Raw genomic sequence first — 24,166 nt, 5'->3', positions numbered from 1 at the left:
ATTATCCTGTCGGTAATAATAGTGATAAATCAACAACTAACATTTATTAAACACCTGATGCTAGGCATGTGTTTAATTATTTATCTGCCTTATCTTACTCAGTAATCACAATAACCATATATTTTGACTATTATTACTTCGCTTAACAGATAGGGACAGTGGAAGTTAAATAAGTAGCCCTACTAAAAGGCTATAGAGCTTATTGCTTTACCTGTAGTTCTAATCCCTACAATAAATGCTGCCTCTCGTCCACATAAGTAACTGATGTATAGACCCTCCACTCCTCGTCTTAAGAGCCTTAAGACAGTGGTTTCATCTCGGAGTATATATTTAATCAACTAGAGAAACATTAGAGAAACAGAACGGAATTCAGTACCTCTGTGGGTCAGGTCCAGATGTGAGGGTTTAGTACTGGCTCAGTGATTCTGGTGAGTCCTGGTTGGGAGGCCCTGCTATTGACCCTCAGGTGTGTACCTGTCGGCAGTGCATGCACTGAAGAGATGCCCCTCACCAGTGTGCGTGGTGCTCTTCTGTGTTGAAGAGGGTGGTTCTCCAACTGTGATAAGCATCAGAAGCAGTGGCTGTGCATTCCTGGTGTGCCACTCAAATTTTGATTTTTTTCACATCTGGTTTCCAGCCCAGTAATCTGATTTTTAACTAGCCTACCAAGCAATTCCAAAGCCTAAAAGAGTCAAAATGGAACTAATGCTTAATATCTGCCTTAGGACTTTGCTTATGGATTCAGGGCACTGGATATCCTTTGAAAAGGGTGCAATTCATGAGAGAGCTTTGAAATACTGACCCTGATTTTCTTATAGCTTTCATAACATCAAGCTATTTGCTGAGCCTTTTTGATCCTCTGTTTCCTCTTCTGGAAAGTGGGGATATGTGTATAAAACCAGAATTATCTTCTGGGTGGGGGGCCCTTGTAGTACAGGCTTCCTGCTAAGTGAGTGTTCTAGGAACCCATCTGTATCAGTGTACCAGCTGGTGGTGTTGTGAGAGGCTGTGTTTGGTTTCAGGGAATTTTTTTGAAGACTTTCAGTGTGTTTTCCCATTTATTGAAGGTTGATTTATGGGCACACCTGCTCACACTTGGCTGAGTGTTCTGCAGTTTTTGACCAAAAACAGCATGACCCCTGTGCCCTACCCTCTCCATTCATCCCATTTTGCACCGAATGACTTTTTTTTGCTTGTTTGTTTCCCTGGACGAAAAAAAAATCCTCAAATGGAAACATTTTGCTGATGTGGAAGAGGTGAAACAAAAAAATAGCAGAAGTATGAAAGGCATCAAAATAGATGAGGTCAAAAACTATTTTGAACAGTGGAAAAAATGTTTTGATAAATGTATTGTATCAAATGAAGACTACTTTAAAGGTGACTGAAGTTTAAACATGTAAAATTGAATACACAATTTTTAATAAATAAATTCTCTTTGGGGGCCCCCCTTATATATATTCTATACACACATGTGTGTGTATATATGCATATATGTGTATATGTGCACACATCTATTTACACATATGTATGTATATGTGCATGCATATACATGGAAGAAGTGGGATAAACATATCTTGCAGGGAAGGATATCACTTGGCCCATGGGAGTAATGCTCGTACAGTACTGCTTCTTCACATTTTCCAGCCCTTTAGAATTGGGCAGGGTCATGTTGGGCGCTGAGTGGAAGTGACCTATGACACTTCTGGACTGAATCAATTAAGAGCCAAAGCACAATCCACTGGCTTTTTCCTATCCTGACACCACTATGTGGAAGCCAAGTCATCTGAAGGCATAGCTATAAAATTCAAGTGTCTTATATCACTGATTTATTGGGTGGAAAGGAGCTGCCCTGCAGAGCTGCTGGAATGACTGCAAACTTAAACCCTTTTATAATAAACACTGAGTTTTCGACACTTCTTCATTAGTGCAGTATACATATACATACATGCATACGCGCACATATTGCTTACTGGATGCCTGTAATTACCTTCCAACATACTTCTAAAACTCAGTATTTTCAAACCAGGTTCGTTATTTCTCCTCCACAACCTATAGACATTACTGTTGGTGTCAGCCTGTCTTCCAGCTTCCCAGGCTGACAAGAACAGATATTTTCTATAGTCCTTTCTCTCCTGCCTCTGCATGTCCATTAAGTTACCATATCCCATGCAGGCTACCATCTAAAAGTGTTTGGTCATTTCTATTCTTATTGGTATTCCAAATGCTGAAATTAGGTTTTACTTAAAGTACAAAAGGTTTATAGAGTGTAAATTGCATTTCATTCTCTCCCCTTCTAAAAATCAATATTTCCAATTTTGTATGTATGTATTGAAACCAATATTACTATGTTTTGCATATTGCTCTGCAAACATGCTTTTTAAACCTAACAAAATATTTTGATATCCTTAAAAGGACATTCTAAAACCTCATTCTATATATATAGTGGCTATAAAATACTTCATTTTTTGGACTCTTAAAAATCTAATTTCCACTGATAAACATTTACAGTGTTTCAGTTTTTGCCAGTACAAACTATAGTATAAAGAATAATTTGGAAAAATGTTGTTTTTCATATATATGTATATTTACATAATAAATTCCTGAAATTTCTAAGTGAAGGGGGCCGTACATTTGTAATATTGATATTTCCAAATGGCTCTAACATTTTCATTGGTTTGCTTGCACCCATATTCACTATTCCCCAATTTCTCTCTTTCCCACAAAACTCTGTGGAACTCTTCAGTGGTTTTGTGTTTCCAGTAAGTTTAAGCCTAATTTACTGTACTCTGTGTGGCAGGCAGGATCCTTTGCGATCTTCCCCTGTTTGTCTGTCCACCCTTTACATTTTTTCAGATCCCACTTTTCACGATAGCAATATAAACTCCTTGCGGTTTCATGTGTTTGTGCTATTTGACTCCACGCTTCATCTATATATCACTCCCTCTCTCTGGGGTCCTGCCCCTGCCACTATTTGCCCATAGTTCTTGTTCATCTGAACTAGATAGTTCGATACCTGCTCTGCGCACCTGCTTCTGTTGTGGCCTTATTGACCTGTGTTTCTGTGGCCAACGACTGCGTGGTGTTCGGCAGGTTCCCAGGTCCTTTTTCTTTATATTAAAATATTTTATACACTTATTTAACAATCTTCTCTCAGTTGTGCTCTAACAATCTGCCCGTTTACTTTGCAATTAAGGTCTGAACATAAAAGAGTCTACTCTGTATCTAGAAGATACACGGTGGAGTTTAACAATTTGATATCAGTATAGGTAATCCACATTGATAGTCCCACTTTGGTGTGGAATTTATTTTTCTTTAGTTTCCTAACTTGGATGTTTTCTGTGATTTGGTTAATGCCAAATCCTCCCTTTATTTTCTTATGTGTGTTCACAGTGAGTCTATATTTTGTACTGAATTCATCCTTTCCCCATCATTACGCTAAGAAGCAGGCATTGTTCCATATGTATTTATTTATTCATTCATTCAACTAACACCTTGTGCCAGGCACAGCTCTTGGCACTGGGGGGAAAATGCCCTGATTTTTTTACATTCTAACGTGGATAGGAAGACAGTAAACAAATAAACATGTAAAGAAATTCACACAGAGGTGTTATTTTGAGAAAAATAAAGCAGATAAGGGATTATAAAGAGTGTGTGGGGGTGAAGAGTCTATTTTTAAGGTCATCAGCAGGGTCATCACTTACTCTCTGAGTAGGTGACATGTCAGCAGAGGCAGAAGGAAATTCGTGGAATGGCTGTGTGGAGATGTGGAGAAGGTTCATTCCTTCCAGGCATTGGGTACAGCTACTGCAAGGCCCTCTAGCGACGGTGTGCAGTGTGGGTTCCCAGAGCCGCAAGAATTTGCGTTGGGCTGGAGCAGGGTGAGTGCGGGGAAGAATGGAAGGAAATGAAGTAGAAGGCAGGGAGTATGAGGTTGTGAAGCCCCTTGTAAGTCCTAGTAGGATCTGGGGGCTTCATAGAGAGTCATTGGAGGGTTTTGAGCAGGAGCCTGACATGATCAGACTAGCATGTTATAAAACTGCTCTTTCTGCTCTGCGGCGGTTGCAGGGGCAGGAGATTGGAGAAGTGGGAAGGTCACACACAGGGCTCTTGTCCTTCCCAAGGAGAACACTGGTGAAAAACATAATGATTAACCCTCAGTTCTGCAGGCTCCAGTTTTAATACCTTCTGAAGAGACCATTTATGATCTCTGATACACAGTTTTAAAGAAATCAGTAAAACTTATAAAGAAACACAACTTTAAATCAATCTATTTTGAGTTTAAAAAATGTGTGACTTATAATGCCTCACAATTAATGTTACCTGCATTTTAAGATACAGAAAATTTAGAAAAGCATACTTAGATACATTTTTAATTGGTTTAGATGGAAGTTTCAGCAACACCAAAAGGAGAATGTACAAGCCCAAGAGATAGGCTCCTGTGTGAAGGGTCATTCGATGAAGAAACTTCTGCCCAGTCCTTTCAGGAAGCTGTAAAGGAATGGAGAACTGGACGTCATTCTGACGATGAGAAACAGAACGTACCTGCAGCAAAACCAGGTATAGCTATTTTTATAAAACAAATGCGGTAGAATAAAGCCGAACTCTCTTATCTCCATTCCCCGTGAATATAAATGTGATGCTCAAAACTGTTAACACTGGGACAGCAGATCAGTATAACTTCTCAACATTCTATTCACTGTATGACCACTGGTTAGTGGTTTAATAGTTATAGAACCCTTGAACTGGGAACTGGGGATGTTTGTGCTTGTTCCCTATGGAAATTCAGGCCCTCAAATGAATAGAGAATTGGTTTCTTTCAGCTCCCCTTCTCCTGGCAGAAAGTTTTTGTCAGGAAAACGATTTCTTTATTGGATTGTAATTACAACACATGTAACAGGAGGGTCTGTGAGATAAGGAAGGAAATAATTTTTTATATGTGTCTTGAAAAATATGTTTCAAATACTGCCGTGAACTTTAGGGGAGAATTGATTTGTCTTCTGTTTTTCTTTGTTTTTGAAGAAATACTTTCCATATTTATTTTTCCTTGATGATTTTCACACCTATTTCCTAGATCCTAAAGAACTGAATGACTGAGGTGTACAGTATCTTTGCTTTGAGTTTCTCAGTATCTCTTGAGCAAAATCATACTTATAAAAGTATTTGATTTATTAATTTTATTGCTCAGAATCTTGTAAGGACTTCCAGTTGCTTTTCATTAAAAATAAAATGTTAGATAATACATTTCAATAATGTATCTTAGTTGACAGAATCCAACTTTATTATTTTTATTTTATTCTTTTTCAGTGGGAACTCTCCTTATTATTCCTCTTTTATAATGCAGTATAATTTCTAACATCAAGGTGTCACATAACATCTTCTCATTAGAACTGGATTTTTACTAAATATATTTCTCTCCTTGAAATATTTTTTCTTACATTTTTCTGATACATTAATTTTACTCATATTTCTAAGATTTTATTTGTATACTTTCTTTATTATGTGCCTCAATATAATGCTCATTGACTATGTTTTTATGTACTTTTTATTTTAACTTTCATACTTTGATGTACTTTTTACTTCTCTGCTTTGAAAGGGACTAAGTCTTTCATGGAAATATCTTTTTAATTGTCCACTTTGAAAGACATAAGACTTAAAGCAAAAGAAGGACTGATTTGATGAATCAGATTAGGTCAAGTAAGTCCTAAAATCATTTAAAATTTTTTTAAATTATTTTTTGGTTACATTTACGTTCAGTATTAATTAGTATTAGTTTCAGGTGTACAGTATAGAAAATCATATACTGTACAAAGTGTTCCCCTGATATTTCCAGTACCCACCTGGCACCATACATAGTTATTACAATATTATTGACTATATTTGTTACATTGCATTTTATATTCCCATCACTATTTTGGAACTGCCAGTTTATACTTCTGAATCCCTTCACCTTCTCCATTTAGTCCGCCAGCCCTACTCTCCTCTGGCAGCTATCAGTCTGTCCCCTGTGTCTACGAGTCTGTTTCAATTTTGTGAGATCGTACAGTATGTGTCTTTCTCTGATTCATTTAGTTCATTTACTATAATACCCTCTAGATCCATTTATGCAAATGTAAGATTTCATTCCTTTTTATGACCAAGTAATATTCCATTACACATCTGTGTAGCACAACTTTTTTATCCAATCATCTACTGATGAACACTTGGGTTGGTTTCATGTCTTGGCTATTGTAAATTACACTGCAGGGAACATAGGGTGAATATATTTGTTTGAATTAGTGTGTTGGTTTTCTTCAGATATATACTCCGAAGTAGAATCACTAGGTCTTTAAGCAATTCCATTTTTAATTTTTTGATCATTCTCACACTTTTTTCATTGTGGCCACACCAGTCTGCATTCCCACCAACAGTGCATAAGGGTTTTCTTGTCTCCACATGCTTACCACAACCTGTCATTTGTGGATTTTCTGATGGTAGCCATTTTGACAGGTTTAAAGTGATATCTCATTATAGCAAAACCATTTTAAAATATTGCCTCTTATAGTAGAAATAACTAAATAATAAAATCAATATCATGATTATTTTAAATGACTTGATTATAATAAAAAAGTTACCAAGAAGAAAATATAAATAACCTAATCTTACAGTATGGTAGTAACTGGTATTAACATGTTGGTAAATATTTTTCAACAGACACAGTTACACACATGGGAGCATAAGAGAGGTAACACTCTATACACTATTTGTTAACTTTTTACTGAGATTGTGTTGTGGCCAACTTTTTATACAAATGCCTATATTGAATATGTCATTATTTATAACTGTTGCATAGTATTCTGTGTGCCATGATACACTTCATCAGGCCTTTATTGGTGGATATTTTATTTCTAATTCCCACTATTATAACAGAATAGTGATGACCATCTTAGCTATTTGTGTACTTCTATAATTGCCTTAAAATAAATTTCTAAATGTAGAAATGTTGCATTAGTGTTGATTTATTTATAAGTGAATATAATCAAATTGTCTTCTAAAAAATTACTTAGTTTAATGTCTATTACCAGTGTGAGATGACTTATTTCCCCATATTTTCTAGTTTTTTAACTTTAGCTAATTTGATGGACATTAAATGTTTATCATTTAGCTAGATTTTTCTGTTCACTTGGGAAATAGTATTGGCTGTTTTAATTTTTTGGTAAATATATTTTGTTCTTATTATTTGCCAATATTTAGGTATCAGTAGTATTTTAAATATTTGGGTTATAAAAGATTCCTGTCTTATAATCATTCTTTCAACAAATAATGAGTACATACTATTATATGCTCTGTGGGGAAGTGATGTGCAAAAGCAGCCACAATCTCTTCTGGAGCTTGTAGTCAAGTCAGGGCGACAAAATCAGTCAAGTGACCTGCATAAGCTGGAGAAGCACCAACGCCACACTGAGTGAAAATTACCATCCCCTGAAGAAGATGCAGTATCTTGTCAATTTGTATCACAGAAGGCTGTGAAGTAAGCAGAGGAAGAGATTTTTAAGTGTTAGATTAAGGAAAATAATGTATAAGAATACTTCAGGTTGGATTTATCAATATAGGTGTACTCATACAAGATATGGGCTTTAATGTGTTGGCTCAAGCACTTTAGCAATGACATTAACAATCCACTAAGTTGGTTAATTTTAGCCTGGACTTGATTTTGCAGTCAGTCACAGAGAGATGCTGCAAGTTCCCTGATGCTTTGTTGAGAAAGAATGTTGAAGGCACTGAGGTATAGGTGGGAAGGTTGGAATTGATGGTGTGCAACCTACTCAGTCATCTTTAACTATACCTCTGTGAGGGCCCAGAGGACCTTCTCATCACCAAGGGGTTAAGCACTGGACTCCTGTAAGAAGGTTTGTTGTGGTGGAAGATAATTGTGGATGGAGATGCTTTAATGGAGTCGAACTGCTTGATTTCAAAGGAATTGTGGCAACCTGGAATAGTAGAGGCCAGGTGTTGGCACATACTCATCAAAGTTGTGGTAGAAAAATTACCAAAATAAGTGTCAGGGAAGAGTGGTAAATAGGTTGCTACATTCAATTTATAGAGATCTATGATGCTAATTAGGGTACCCAATAATAAAAAAGCTATAGAGTCTCCTATTTTATCTATATAAGTAGCAAATTTCTACCTAATGGCAGAGACCCAACTTCAGCCACTATATTGGAGATTCAGAGTTTTTATAAAGTTCCCAGACCTAAGCCAATCCACACATCTGTATCCTCTTAATTGAGATAGAGGGAGGGTCCTTTTACATGATACTGTATTGTGGTTATAAGGGTACACTAAGTACCCTTCAAGCCTTCACTACAGAACTTATGGTTATTTACCAGGATAAGCATGTAATGAGGAAATACAATACACCTTCAGAAGGGTTATTAGATTCTGGCTCTGAACTTATACTTATCCCTAAAGACCTTAAGTACCACCACAGGCCACAAATCATCAGTTTTAGGGACTTATGGAAGTGAAGTGATAGATGGAGTCTTGTCTGGATTCTGTCTCACAGTGGTTGCATTGGTACTGGGAGATGATGATGTGATTATTTTCCCAGTCCTGAATATGTATTGGCAATGGATATGCTTAATAACAGGCAGAATCCCTATACTGGTAATTTGACCTATAGCATAAAGGTTGTTGTGGTATTATATGAGTAGAAGACCTAGAACTCTCTTCTTCCCCTATCAATTTCCATGTTAAAGTAGCATTCCAGAAGCAACAAAACATTTCTTGGGATTACAGAGATTAATGCCAACATAAAAGATTTGAAAGATTCATGAAAACTTCTTTTCATTATATTTCTATTTAACTTTACTTTGTGGTGCAAAAGCCGATGAATGGTTTTGGAGAATGACCATGGGTTTTAGCAGACTTGATTAGATGGGGATGATGGTGCCAATCACAGTTGCTTTCCTGGGTGCAGTGAAAATCCACACATTCTCTGTGGTTGGGTGGGCAGCCATTGACCTAGTATAGGGGTAAGGGCTGGCAAGCATGTTCTGTAAAGGGTCAGATAATAAATAGTTTAGCCTTTGAGGGCCATTCAGAAACATGCAACTCTGCCGTTGCAGCATGAAAGCAGACAAAGACAATACATAAACAAATGGGAGTGGCTATGTTCCATTAAAACCTTATTTATGGACACGGACATTTGAATTTCATATAATGTTTGCATGTCACAATGTGTTATTATTCTTTTGGTTTTTTTCCCAACCATTAAAACAAAAAAACACTCTTAGCTCAAAGGCCATGCAAAGCAGTTAGTGGATCGTATTTGGCCTGTGCGCTGTAGTTTGCTGATCTTTGACCTATGAAATGTATTCTTTTCTATTTCTATTAATAAAGATAATGAGAAATAATTTGAATTCATATAGCAGGGATAACAGTATACCTTCACACTCTCACTCCAGACCTACACTATCTCTCCTGAAGGACCTCGATGGTCTTCTATTGCAAAAATGATGATGCTTGCACATTAGGTTGATGTCAAGGTGCTAAGGGGATTTGGGATAAGGGGATAAGGGAATAGGCAGCATCTGGTACAGGATGATTGTATTTCACCCTGTCTACAATGGATTGGGCTGTGATTTGTCCACCTGAGAAAATCTGCATATTTTAGATACAGATTTGCCTTCCCTGCCTGTAGGATGCCTGCCAACAGAAGCCTTATTTATCACTGTGGTATCTCACACATTTGTCTCAAGCCAAAACACTCAGTTTATTATGAAATAGATATAGTAATCAGCTCCTAGCCTTCGAATTTACTGATCTTACCATGTGTAGTGTTTCTAGAAGCAGCTTTCTTGATAGTATTGTGGGATACCCTGCTGAAGGTCCAGTATGGGTCTCAGCACAGAAACAACTGTCCTGTGAAGCTGGGGTGCTTTTTTTATAGGGTGCTATATATTACATGAAACTCCAGCCATGCTTTCATTAAACAGGTAGCTGAGATTACCCATGGGCATTTTGGTTCTCAACACCAATAGTCGGGAAGGGGTGCTGTACAACTATGTTGGTTGAGCTTAAGACCCAAAGAACCATTGTGATGTTATTACATGATGAAGAAAAAATAGACCTCATATGGAAACCATTCAACAACACACACATTAATCTTCTGTATTCAGTGATAATGCTCATTGAGAAAATGTGGCAATCCAATGAAGAATGGGCTTGCATGGTTTTGGATCCTTTGGGCATGAAGCTTTGTGTCAATCCTCCGGGTAAAAGTGTTGGCAGACAGCAAGGCTAACATGGAATGAGTGGAGAAAGAAGGAGGCTATGGTAATCCAATCAACTTGGGCTTCAAAACCAGCTGCAAAATTGCGACCAAAGCAGCTATGATTTATGGCGAATAATTGTTTTTTCCCTCCTCTTTCTTTTTTTGCAGCCTTATATGCTGTGTACTACAGATATCTAACATTATAATTTAGGTTTCACTTGGGAGTATCACTAAGTTGGAAATTGAACTCTCTCCATGGCACAAAGTGCATATAGAACCTTGTGTTTTTCCTGTCCTTCAGACATGAGTTTTTTCTTTCCTTTTTTTCTTGAGAGAGAGAGAGAGAGAGAGAGAGAGAGGATTGTTCAGATGTGGAGTAAGTAGACCCTTTCTCTCTAGATCCATTCTCTTCCATTTCTGCCCTATTCTGTGAACTGAGAGGTTAAACTCTGGATATTACATCAACTGAGCTTCTTTATTCTCTGGTTTCTAGTTGGGTTTGGCCAATTTGAGACACTAACAGGACACTGAAGGGTGAGAAAAAGGAGGTAGAGGCATTTACTCTCCCTTTCCTTGTTGATATGCTGAGGTTTTGCAGCAACTGCATTCTCTACTCACATTATTAGCATCACTCAGATAAACTCTCTCCCACAGCCATTACCTTCAATGACTTCCTACAATAGTTCTCTTACTTAGTCCCCTCAAATGTAGCTTTTCACTCTTTCTTTGTTTTTTTAATATTTAAAAAATTATTTATTTCTTTTAGAGAGGGGGGAGAAAGAGAGAGTGAGGAATATTAATATGTGGTTGCCCCTCATGCACCCCCAACTGTGGACCTGGCCCATGACCCAGGCATGTGCTCTGACTGGGAATCGAACTGACACTTTGGTTTGCAGGCATACATTCAATCTGAGCCACACCAGCCAGGGCCCCGTAGCCCTAACAAGTGATTATTAGTTAGTCCCTTCATTTGACCTTCTTTAAATTACCCCTTTAAGTTTTCTTTTTGTTTTCAGGACTCTGAGGTGCAGATGATCAGAAAAAGGATTTCTAAGAAACCAAGATTTGAGTTAAGGTCTAGAGAGTAAATTGGAGAGTGGGGACAGATGGTAGCATTGCAAACACTCTATGATGGAAGGAAACATATAGTGTCAATAGGGCTGAAGGTCGGTGGGTATGGCTGGACCTTAGACAGCAAAGGACAATATTTTAACAAAATAGACTAGAAAGGAACTGCATCTACTGGCCTGGAAAGACAAACTTGTAGAGAAGATATAGAGTGGCATAGAGATAGGTACAAAATTTGTAATAGGTGAAAAATTCATGAAAACCAATGGAAGACAGTGTATTAATATCAAGAAGTGAGGTCAACAGTGTGGTTTCTGCAGAGAACTCATTAAGATGAGGACTTTTGTTGACATAATATGTGATTTTTATTTGCCCCAGAGTACTATATGTGTGATAGTCTGTGTGTATTATATGTATATATTTGTAAGCATTTTCATTTTCCTAAGATATTAAGGAGATATAAAGGAACATTTATAAAATTTATATAGTTTATAAAGAAAAACAAAACAGTAAGCACCTGTTCTCTCCCCTCTTCCCTTCTCTCTAAGCGACTATCAGTGACCTGAATTGTAAGTTTTCACTCCCTTGATTTTCTTGCAGTTTATTGCCTGTGTGTAAACAACATACTATTAAATTTGCATGTATGGGAATATTATGTAAGTGGAAAGCTAGTGTATGAATTCTTTTGCACCTTGTTTATTTCACTGAATATTATTTACTGCTATTTACTCATCAATATGTGCATAGTTGTATTTCATTCATTTTCACTGCTTAATAGTCCTCTGTTGTATGAATATAGCACAGTTTACCTGTTTGAATGTGGATGGTTGTTTGGGTTGATTCTCATTTTTGCCGTTATGAATGGTGCTATTGTGGATATTCCATTGAGTCGTACAGGTCTCCTGGAACACATGCACATACATTTCTAGGGTGTCTATTCCTGGGAGTGTAGCTGGGTCGTCGGGTGTACATGGCTTCAACTACACTAGATGAAACCAATCATTTCCCTAAGTGTTTGTATCAGTTTACAGTCTCACCTGCAGTGTAGAAAATGTTTGGTTGCCTCCCGTTATCACCACCACTTAAAAAGTCAGATTTTAAAAGTTTTGTTGGTCTGAGAGAGAGAAAATGGTATGTCTAATTTGCACACTTCATTATAAATGACACCGAGTGTTTTTTCATATGTTTCTTAGTCATTTAGCTTAGTAATGTACTTTGAATTTCCAAGTTCTGTAGTTATTTCTTTCCCAGAAATCTCCATCGGTTTTAAACACCTCTGAACAGCAGTTTTAATTTGGTAGTACTTCAGAAACATCTTAAGCATCTGGAAGTAAATTGCCATGTAGCCATAAATTCATGAAGACCGTTGTTTCCTCCAGGTGCCATTCTGAGTTATTTATTTTCTGTTTCCCATAAAGTGTAAATATTGTCAGTGGCTATAATACATACCTTCAGGTTTCTGTGTGTTTATAGAATATATAATGAATCTATTTGCCTTTATTTTTAGCATCTAAAAGAATTAGTTGCTTTTCAAAACCTTGTGAATCATCAGGTTCTTTTATTTCAAGGGATTATTAAGAAAACTGTCTATACAGTCATTTAATAAGTCATCAATATTGAACGCTTTTGCATTATTTAAACCTAGCACCGTTGATTGTAAATAAATACCAGAGAACGTTTGGTAAGTTCTGTATCTTGAGAGAAGCTATAATGATTTATAGACCAGGTTACATTAAGTACATATGTGATGTTTATTGTTACAGACTCATTGGAAGAATGTGAAGTACAAACCAATTTGAAAATTTGGAGAGAACCACTTAACATTGAATTTAAAGAAGACAGTATATCCTACATGGAAAAATTATGGCTTAAAAAACACAGAAGGTATTCTCTGAATTTTTGCACTATTAATAAGAAATATAAAAGCTATTTATGTTTTCTGCTTGTGTGACATGCTTTCTGGTAGCTTCACATCTGCATGAATACTTTTAATGCAATATTAAATTCCCATGAAGCTTCTACCGTTCTAATAAGAATTTTAATTCTATTTATGTATATGATACATCATTAGTTTAGGGTTTTCCTTGAGAAATGTAAATGTAAATGTGGGGAAAAGGCACACAACAGGATAAAATTAATGAATAATAGCAAAATCATATGATAAATGAAAGACTGCTCTGAGAAGGTAGTGCTCTTGGACATTTTACATTAGCATAAACTTTTGAGGCTATATTTTTCAGAATCCTCTTTTAAGTTTCATTAGACCTTTAATTTCATAATTTTATTAATAGTATTCAAATATATTTTATTTGAAGACTATTTTCATTAGATTCACCATTTTACAAATTATTTAAAATTTAACATTAAATATGAATAAACAACATTTATTTTTCACAGATCTTAAGGCTGGGAAGTCCAAGATAAAGGTGCCGGCAGATTCAGTGTCTGGAGACCTCCTGGTTCATAGAGGCCCATCTTCCCATTGTGTGCTCACCAGCAGATGGGACTAGGGTCTTTCTCAGGTCTCTTTTACAAGGGCACTAATCCCATTCAAGAAGGCTCTATGCTCAGGACCTAATCTCCTCCCAAAGGCCTCACCTCCTGCTACTGTGACCTTGGAGGTTAGGATTTCAACACACCAATTTTGGAGGAGCACAGACCTTCCGAACAGAGTTTTCTGCTCCTGGTCCCCCAAAAGTCATGGCCTATTTTCATGCAAAATATGTCCATCCCATTTCAATAGGCCTAAAATTCTTAACTCATTCCAGAACCAAAAGTCTAAAGTCCACATTCTTATGTACATACCATCTAAATCAGATATGGGTAAGACTGAATACACGATTCATTCAGAGGCAAATCGTTTTCTGTCAACCTGTGAAATCAAACATATGTGCTTCTAAAATACAGTGGTGAGGCAGACGAAGGATAGATATTCCCATTCTAAAAGGGAGAAACAGGAAAGAAGAAACAGGTCCTGAGCCACTCTGCAACCCAAGAGGACAAATTCTATTATATCTCAAGTCTTGAGAATTATCCCTTTGATTGTTACTCTGCCCCACAGACCCATTGGGTTGGAGGTCCCACTTTCTAGACATACTAGAGCAGGGGTCCAGCCTTCTGGAAACACTGTGAGAAGTTCTGCCCCTGCAGCTTTGCTGGACAGAGATTGAGCTCCCAAGTCTCTGTGTGGCTCTGGCCTCCGGCTTTGGGTGACCTCATTCCTGTGGTGGCTCTGTGCTGTGTCATATGCCTATGACTGTCCAGTGCTGGAATCTGGTGTCTCTTCTTTTCTAGGGTCATGGGGATAGCCTTGTCCCTACAGTTTCCCTGGGCATTGCTTTCTGTAGCAACCTGGAGCTTTCTTGTTCTCTGATGGGAGGGATAGTCTTGATGGTTTCTGAATTGCCTTCAGGGTCATTCTTCTATTATATTGAACAATAGGTCCTGTCTTCTCTTTAGATGGCTGGCTAATCTCCCTGTCAGATGATCCTTTGGCCCTGTACTTCCTGTTCTCTCCTGAATAGGCTCTTTCATTCTTTTCAATATAGGTAGCCTGAGAATGTTCTAAAATTTTAAGTTTTTCTTTTCTTTTTGATGAATAATTCTGTCTTTAAGTAATTTCTCTCTTCTTGCATTTTACTATGAACAGACATGAGAAACCAGGACTCTTCTTTAGCACTGCTTAGAAATTGCCTCAGCCATATATGCAACTTCTTTTTTTTTTTTTTCCAACTGCCACTTTATTATAAGATGGTGAAACTAATTACAAGTTTAAATTATAACTTGGTAGTCTTTAGTCAAGTACCAAATTTTGTTAAAAGCGAACTGCTTATTCAAAAGTGATCATGGAACAGTAAGAAGGACAGGAAACATTTTTGGCCAATAGATTGCTTAAGTTCTGCCACAAGATGAAACTCACACTTTTCATTTTTAGGTGGAGTGACTGTACTGCAGTAGAGAGCGGTACAGAAAGCTCTGGTCGCAGTCTAGTTTCCATTCAGTCAAGTGTTTCTAGCTGCGTCAGTCCAGATAAACTCATTCACAGGACTGGCTGCGCTTGCGCCTTCATTGTGAGCAGGTTTAGATCTGCAGTGCACTTGGCCACTGTCCCCTTTTCTGCTGCGTAGAGATGCTCTGCACCTCGTGTTTCTCCACCTGTTTTATCAGGTGCTGGGGTTCCTTCCAACACATTACGTTCTGCACAGAGATATGATAGTCCAGGTAATTCCTTACCTCGTTGTGCACTCTCTGCAGCCATTCCCAGTAAGTAACCGCCAAGGCCATCACAGTGTTATTCCTCTGGACATCAAACAGGTAATGGCGCATTTGAACCAGTGCCTGGTGGGACTCCTCCAGATCAGTTGCATCCTGGATGTTTCTGACGGAAGCTTGTTTCACTTCTTCCAATTGGGCAATTTTTTCTTATTGAGTTTATCAGTAAATTCCTCAACTGAGGCACCATATTTTTTAGTTATGTAGATAAACAACCCTATTGTTGATATGGCAGAGATGGCCTCTGGACTAACCACATGTATTTCCGTGGTTAGAAAATATAGCATAAGCCCAATTCCGAGCACATAGGGTCCTGTTATACTGGTTTTAGGATAAAGGAATTGGAAGAATTTCTCAGGGATCAGCCCATGACAAACCTTTCCTCCATATTTGGGGAGAGGTGGTACAGGGGCAAGACTTGGTTGCCTGGTGTGAAAGATCTTTGTTGCCTGCAATACTTCTGGACCAAGGATGGCTGTGTTCTTGAGAGAGGGGACAGCAATGGCGGCAGCAGAAAGTACCACTTGAGACAACATGGTCAGCGAGGGCCCGCTTGGCAGTCCTGGTGTCCCAGTGACCTGGATGGGAGAGTCTGTCAGGGGCCAGAGCAAGATGGCTGCTCATATATGTATAATTTCAATACTCGCAAATTCTACCTTTCATAAAACCCTAGGACAGAAAACACAATTCATCCAGGTTTGTTGCCAATTTATTAACATTGATTGCCTTTCTTCCACTGTCTAATAACATGTTTCTCGTTTCCATCTGATACATCAAAATGGCATTTACCATCCATATTTCTACTGACGTTCTGTTCAAGAGTACTTAGGTATTCTCTGAGAAGTCTGTCTTTTTCTACAGCTCTTTCTTCTTGTTCTGAGCCCCCACCAGAATTGTCTTTAAGTGTCCATTTGGAGCAACATAGCCTTTTTCTAGCATGGACTTCAAACCTTTTCTATCCATTACTCAGTTCCAAAATTTGTTCCTCATTTTTAAAAAAGTATTTGTTACAGCAGCACTCTGCTTCTGATAGCAATTTTTGTCTTTGTCCATTGAGATGTTATAACAGAATACTGCAGAATGGGTGGCTTATAAACAACAAACCTCTATTTCTTAGAGTTGTGAAGATTAGGAAGTCCAAGATAAAGATTCAGACTCTGATGACAGTCTGCTTTCTGATTCATAGGTGGTTGTTTGTTATCCTCACGTGGCGGACTCTGCCTTAATGACCATATCACCCCAAAGTCCCCACCTCCTAATACAATCACATTTGGTGTTAGGATTTCAACCTTTGAATTTTAGGGGGGACACAGATATTCACATCATATTAATTAACAAATATTTTAGGGGAGATCCTTTGAAATGATGCAAAATCCTGCTTTTCCTTACATTTTCATTTACTAATTCTAGCATTTGTCAGCAGATTTTCCTGCAGCACCTTTTACTCTCTGCTCTGTTGGTAATTTTCTATTTCCTTCATTTCTTTTACATTTATTATTGGGATTCTTCAAGGAAGGATATCCATTTATTCATTTGACTGGTTACTTATGTGGACTCATGGATATTTATTTTTTTGATTAAAATCTGATACTATTCTTTATTTTGTGACTCAAATAGTTTCTGCTTTGACCATTGAGACTCTTTCAGGTTGATGCCTGTCTTCATTCAATGTGGTTTTTCTTTGTCAGTTGTTTTGCTTTGAGTATCTCTTCCTTTTTTTGGCATTCAAGGTGTATTTATCTGCTCTAACTCAGAAATCATTTCTCCAAAGAATCATGGCTCCTATTGTTGGAGAATCGTATTCAGAAACCAGTATCTGGGCTCTAGCTGTGCTCCTTGCTGCTCAGGTGTCACAGACCCTAGGCCTTCTCAGAGAACATCTAGAAAAAAATGCATATATTTTAACGTGAGTTTACACTCATACCTCCAGCTCTAAACCAGAATCCTGTGGTTCATTACATTCTCTCTTTGCTTATTTGTAGTTTCTTTCACCTACAGGGTGAGAATTCTGGCTATCATTATCTATGGTACATTTATTAATTTATCACCTTTGGTATGTGTATAAAGTGGTTTCAGAATTGCTAACATCACTGTGAGAAAAATTCCCCAACTGGAGTACATTGTTTGTGTACAGTGCTGTCTATCGTTAGCCTACCGTATCGAGGCACAACATTGCTTTCCAAAGTTGCTCAGCCCATGGTACTCATTTCTTTCCTGCCTCCTGTAGAGTGATTTTACCATTTAGTAATTACTTTAAAAATTTTTGACTAGCATAAACTCATGTATGGTTCTATGGGTTTTCACCAATGCCTGGAATCATGGGTTTGTCAGAGTACCAAACAGCACAATTCCATCACCTTGACATTTGCTCGTACTTCCCCTTTGTAGTCAGCTCTTCTTCCCCAGCCTATGGCAGCCATTGGTCAGTTTCCATCCTTATACATTTGCCTTTTTCTGACTGTCATGTAAATGAAATCATGCAATATGTAGCCTTTGTGGCCTTCATTTAACGAAATGCATTTAAGATTCAGACATATTCTTGAGTGAATCAAAATCTATTCCTTTTTATTGTGGAGTATTATTTCATCACTGGGATATAAAGTTCATCTATGTAAATGTTGAAATATATCCTGCTGTGCTCTGCCTGGCTTGGCTCAGTGGGTGGGCATCGTACTGCAAACTGATAGGTCGCCAGTTCAATTCCTGGTCAGGGCACATGCCTAGGTTGCATTTCAGGTCTCCAGGTGGGAGCGTGTGAGAGGCAAACAATGGATTCTTTCTCCCTCCCTTACTACCCTCTCTTTAAAAATAAATAAATATAATCTCTTTTTTTAAAAAAGAAAAATATCCTTCTAATTTCTGGGGTTTTTTTTTGTATAATGGCTAAATCTGTTATAAATATCTGCATATAGGTTTTTGTTTGAATACAGGTTTTTAATTTCCTGGGTAAATATCTGAGACTGGATTGGCTAAGTTATATGGTAAGTGTATGTTTGTCTTTCGGAGAAATAGCCAAACTGTCTTCCATAAGACTGCATAGTTTTGCGTTCCTTCCTGCAGCCTAGGAGTGTTCTAGTTGCTTTCTATTCTTGCCAGTGCCTGGCATTTTCAGGTTCTTTTTCTTTTGGTGGTCACTTTATTAGGGTTGTAGTTGTATCACATTGTGGTTTATTGGCAGGGTTTTAAGTTCATTCATATCCTGTTTTAGTTATTCCTATGTAGCCATTATTTAAGTTTTATATGTCTCTTTTGAAGTATGATGCCTGTAACAGTCCTTCAGGTGTGAAACTCAGTGGTGTCTACCTGTCAGTTGCCTCCTTTTAGTTTAAGAATTATTACCTAAAAGTAACATCACGTTCTCTTATCTTTTATGGTGGCTGCTCTTTGATGCCTTTCATACTGAGTCTGTTATTCAATGAAAGAAGCACAATTTTGTTACTAAATGACCACCATCGTTTGTGCTTGGACACAAATGCAAAAACCTTTAATCTTGGGCACATGAAGTCCTGAGCTATGCTGAATACTGAGCATTGGTAAATTTTCTCGTTACAAAATAATGGTTAGTGAACATACTTGCTACAATCTTATTTCCAGTTAATATTTTTTAAATAGTGATCATTTCTTTTGAGTTAATACTTTATGTCTTAATTTCAGATGCTGGTATAGGGCAATCCATTTGTCATTTACAGGTTTGTGATTATAAATTGATCACAACATTTCTGACGCTGCGCTTCTGAAAAGTTTCCCCTGTTGATAATGATGATCATGGTTGAGACTTTATCTTTGCCTCTGTCATGTTTCATAGTAGATTTATGCATATATGTTCCATTGCATTTTTGTTTTTGTATTTCTTTTATGATTTGAATAAGTTTTTTTTATTTCATGTGCAACCAATATAGAAGTGTTGACAGATCTTACTATATCTTAATGTCTCCAGCAGATCTTTAAAATTCTAGGAAAGTTTCATGACAGGAAGTATATGATTTGAATTTAGAGTATTTTAAGGGTGAATATTAGCAGTTAGCTGGTTTTCCCACTCAAATTCCCCTACTCTTTTCAGTACATTTAATTATCAGTTCTAGTTCATTATCAGGAGTACCCCGGGCAAGTTTTTTGAATACTGATTCCTCTACCTAACCCCAGATGAATCTAAAAATCAGTGTTTTAAAGGATGGACAAGAGATGGATGCTGCATTTAAAAATGATCTTCCTTGATGATTGTGAGGCAAACAGCTTAACAAATTCACAGAATACCTTTACAACCACTCATCACACATGTCCTCAATGTTCAATTTAAGTTTTTACATAATCCTATTTTAAAATATCTTGTATATTTATCCTTTATTTATGTGGCTTAATCTTTTAGCAAGGCATGGGTGCCAGGGGTTCAATACCCACAATAGACTTAGTTTATTCACTAACTGGTTATTTGCTCATGAGCAAATCACTTAAATTTTCTTGGCCTACATTTTCTCATCTTGAAAATAGTGAGTTTATAATAAACAATCTATAGGGGTTCTTAACTCCTGTGCTTTACTACCTAGACTCTGTAAGTCTTTGGTTCAAGTCTTTACTCGTAAAATCAGACATTTGCACTTCATGAAGAAGTATTTGGATAATAATACACTTACATGAATCTGTGATTGAATTTTAATACAGTATATCCATGTCAAATTGGAAAGAGATTTCTGATGGCCAGGTACCAATTTGTCTTTGATCTTTACTCTTCAATATTTTCATCACTTAATTAAATTATGGATGTAAAATGATATGCTCATCAAATTTGTCAAGACACAAAGCTGCATAAAGTAAATATTTTGGGGTGTTCTGATATATGCATATCCTGTGTTGGGAACATGAACGTAACTGTAGATTGCCAGGAAACTATCAGCTTTTTATGCCTTTGAAGATGGAGACAAAGGCAGTGTAGACTAATGGTTATAAATACGGGCTTGGGGAGGCAGATGCTTTGGGTTCAAATTCTTCTTCTGCATTTATTACCTGAATGATTTTGAACAAGTTGGTTTGTTTTTTGTGCCTCTATGTCTTCATCTGTAAAATTAAAATAACACTAGTGCCTATTTAATGTATATTCTAAGATTAAATGCTCCAAATTAGTTAGAACAGAGCCTGATGCATGGTAAGTTATGTACCAATTTTACCTATCAGTGTTATGAAGAAGGCCACATGACCTTTATATGGGGACTGCATTAGATTGTGTGGTCTACAAGGGCTGCAGCTACTTTTATTCTTGGTTAGAAAGTAAGCAGCTTCCCGTCATTTGGGAATAACCTCTGAGGCCAGATGCACACTCTTGACCTCTGAGAATCCCTGTGCTTCAATCCCTTCAGCGTGAGATGGGCCATATCAGACCTCATTATTAATTGGGGACAGATGCCACAGTAAGAACACTTCACATTCATGTCATGGGACCCTTCCGGCTTGATGGAAGCTTGGAAAAATGTCTTCAGGTTCTCTTAGACTTATCAACATAATGCCAAAGATGTAAGACACAGCACACATTCATAAATTCATTTTCAAATAGTGCGATATGTTTAATGGGCTTTGTGTGCCTTTTGCAAGAACACTGACTTCTATTAGAACTTTACTTTTCATCCTAAACAAAAAACAGTGGGATATACAATTAAAAAATGTTGTGTGATGCTAATTTGATTTTCAAAATTATTTTAGTAGATTAAGGTTCTTTTATGCAATCATACTTTTCTTCTGTACATTCAAAGTATAACTGTGATTTCATTGCTAATTATGTAGACTCACTCCTTGGTGAAATAAATCAAGATTTTGTCTGGGAAGTTTTAGATAATGTATTTTCGTCTCCTAATTGCTTCCTTCTTGTTTTGTAGAACTCCCCTGGAGCAACTTCAAAACATGCTACCAGATACGTTCATACCTCAATGCACAACCACTACTGAGGCACAGCATTCTCAGCCCGAAAGTGATGAAGACAGTGATGGTTAGTTCAGTCGTGATAAATATTTTCAAATTATTTCAAATTATATAGTCTAAGGATTAATCAGCCTCTGCTTTTGTTTGTCTTATTGTATCATTCTCAACTGGACTATGTACCCTTTATCTTCCAATCAAAATACATACTTCCCACTTTCCAGATTTACTTTGCCTAATTTAAATAGTTTCACTTAAAAGCTGAATGTTAAGAAAATGTGCATTTTACTTGAACTAGGAACATCGACAGCATTTATATATTTGTGTGCATGCACAAGAGAACATACTTTTTAAAAAACTTTTTCTGTTATTTGAAGACAGGAAATTATCAGGTAAAGTATATTCTTTGATTACATTATTTTCTAATCTTATTTCCTAGCTGAGGAGGCCACAGTACAGTGCCCAGCGCTTTCTATGCCAGTTGAAGAAGATAGAGTAGAGAGACCTGAAACATCTGTAAAAATAGTCGAACTGGATGATGTAAGTGCACAGTGACCACTCGTGTTACTTAACAAACAGCAATTTCATAACAATAGTTACAACCACACTTTATTTGCAATAAACTTTCTTTCATAATTCAACATAATTTAATAGGAAATTTGTAAGTGTTTGAATTTTAACATGCTGATAGTAATAAGAGTATTATTTTAGTCTGATAGTCAATTTCTGTATTGATAATGAGCCACTTTTTGGAAGCATGTATGGAGATGAGAAGACATTTTATTCTTTTAACTTATGTGTATAAATGTAGTTTATTGTTTGTTTTATTTAGTTTTTTTATGTTATCAGGCTTTTAAACACAGATTAGGATGGTATCTAATAAAATGTATACATTTAGTTTTTTGAATGTCATTAGTATTACTTCCTATTTAAAGGAAAAATAGTGTGAACACTTTAGAATTTTGTATAATAATTACTTGAATACAAATCTCTAGAAGACAACAAGTAGGATCAGCTAAAGCTAGAGCCAGTTAGAGCTAGAGCTCCAGGCTGAAAGTTCAAGTTGTGACCAACTTAGTATATTTCTGGCTTTCTAGTCACCTACTAGTTGAATACACCGCTTATCCTCAGTATTTCTATTACTGTGGTTGTCAAGGAAAAGTCCTAGAATGTAGGAGACACCTCTTTAATACTACTTTCTTCCTTAGGTTACCAGCCCCTGATGTGTGCGTGCACATGTGTGTTCGTGTGCACCGACCAACAGTTTTATTTCTCCTCCGGACAAATGTTAGCTATTGAGCAAAATAAATATGCACACACACACATATATGTGTGTGTGTGCTTATTACTAATTCTTTATGTACATGGTAAGCTTGTAACACGCTGGCCAGAGAACTAAAACATCTCGGTCAATAATCTACTGGGCACTTAGTAGTTACGAAACAAAACAACAGTTGTCACCGTTGGTTCTGAGTGTGAGAGTAACAATAAAATGACTGACAGAGCAAATGCCCTCAGCCAATATCTGTTGAATTTGTTGGGTTCTTCTAGAAACTCATGATCTATGACATATAGTCAGAGAGCTCATGACATTATTTAAGAAACTTCTCTAAATATTACCCGCAAGTTAGCTGGTTAATATGTAGCATATTTATTGAATATACTAATATTACACAACATGCATTCAATTAGACTTACAAAGAGGAATTTGAAGAACGAGGAAACATCGTACCTTACAAAGTTGAATTAGCTGTTGCAGACAGTCAGCAAAGGTAAGGCCTTTCTGATTCACCTTTGAGGCTTATTAAAAACCCACCAAAAGCAAGTATCATTTTAAATGAGAAATATATAATGTAAAAAACAAATAGCTTTATGTTAGAGTCTATTTTATTAAAGCTGTGTTTAAATTTGGGTACAATATTGCTAATATTTGTCATCATTCAACAATTTGAAATTTGTCCACAATGATATATTTATATACTTACATAACATCTGGATTATTTAATACATGCCAATGAATTTAGGAATTATTATTGTTTGAAATTGCTGACCAAGGATAATATATTTCATATGAGCTGTGTTCATTTTCAAAGATAACTGAATTTTTCTCACTTTAATTTGCTATGAACCCTAAATCAAACAGATATTATTAAGGATTAATTTAAGAGATCAAAAGAGCTCCCAAATTATAGATTACTTCCATTTTACTGTGTAATTAACAAATTAAGTATAATGGTTCACTTTGCAAATTTTGTAGAATTTTGTCATTTCCAAATGGAAGATAACATCTAGCTGTGTTTGTTAGTAATGTTAAAAATTACTTTAAGTCCCCTTCACTGTTGAAACTTTAGCTAGGATTTCAGATGTTTTGACTACAAAGTGTTAAATTGGTTAAACAGCAAAATGAAGTTTCTACTAAGTAACCCCAATGTCAATTCTTTGCTTATATGTTCAGATCCACTTAGGCCCCTGTCAGTATTTTGGAGCAGCAATGGGCTTTTGCGATGCACTCGGACCTGCAAAGCCCCATGATTAGACACATAGACCCAGATATCTGGCTGCAAAAGTGCTTTTGACAGTTGACATTTTGTCAGCAAGTAGTAGACAACCTTCTGGTTGTAAATAAGAGGTTTTTATCCATTACTGTACCCCTAACGAAAGGCACTTCTG

At 36.8% G+C, this 24,166-nt stretch overlaps 1 protein-coding gene and 1 pseudogene across 1 annotated transcript in view; one reads left to right on the top strand and one right to left on the bottom strand.

Moving 5' to 3' along the window:
* The window catches only part of ZBBX (zinc finger B-box domain containing), a 112,278-nt gene that overhangs the window by 54,149 nt on the left and 33,963 nt on the right, over window positions 1–24,166 (top strand). The window contains 5 exon segments of the mRNA XM_045197635.3: window positions 4,383–4,557; window positions 13,084–13,204; window positions 21,457–21,566; window positions 21,936–22,036; window positions 23,189–23,268. Of these exon segments, the coding sequence (XP_045053570.2) occupies window positions 4,383–4,557; window positions 13,084–13,204; window positions 21,457–21,566; window positions 21,936–22,036; window positions 23,189–23,268 (587 nt within the window).
* On the bottom strand, window positions 15,360–16,128 carry LOC112304803 (ATP synthase F(0) complex subunit B1, mitochondrial pseudogene; annotated as a pseudogene).

Source organism: Desmodus rotundus, chromosome 2 (assembly GCF_022682495.2).
Source record: "Desmodus rotundus isolate HL8 chromosome 2, HLdesRot8A.1, whole genome shotgun sequence".
Classification (NCBI taxonomy): domain Eukaryota; kingdom Metazoa; phylum Chordata; class Mammalia; order Chiroptera; family Phyllostomidae; genus Desmodus; species Desmodus rotundus.
This window is presented reverse-complemented; position numbering and strand designations above follow the sequence as displayed.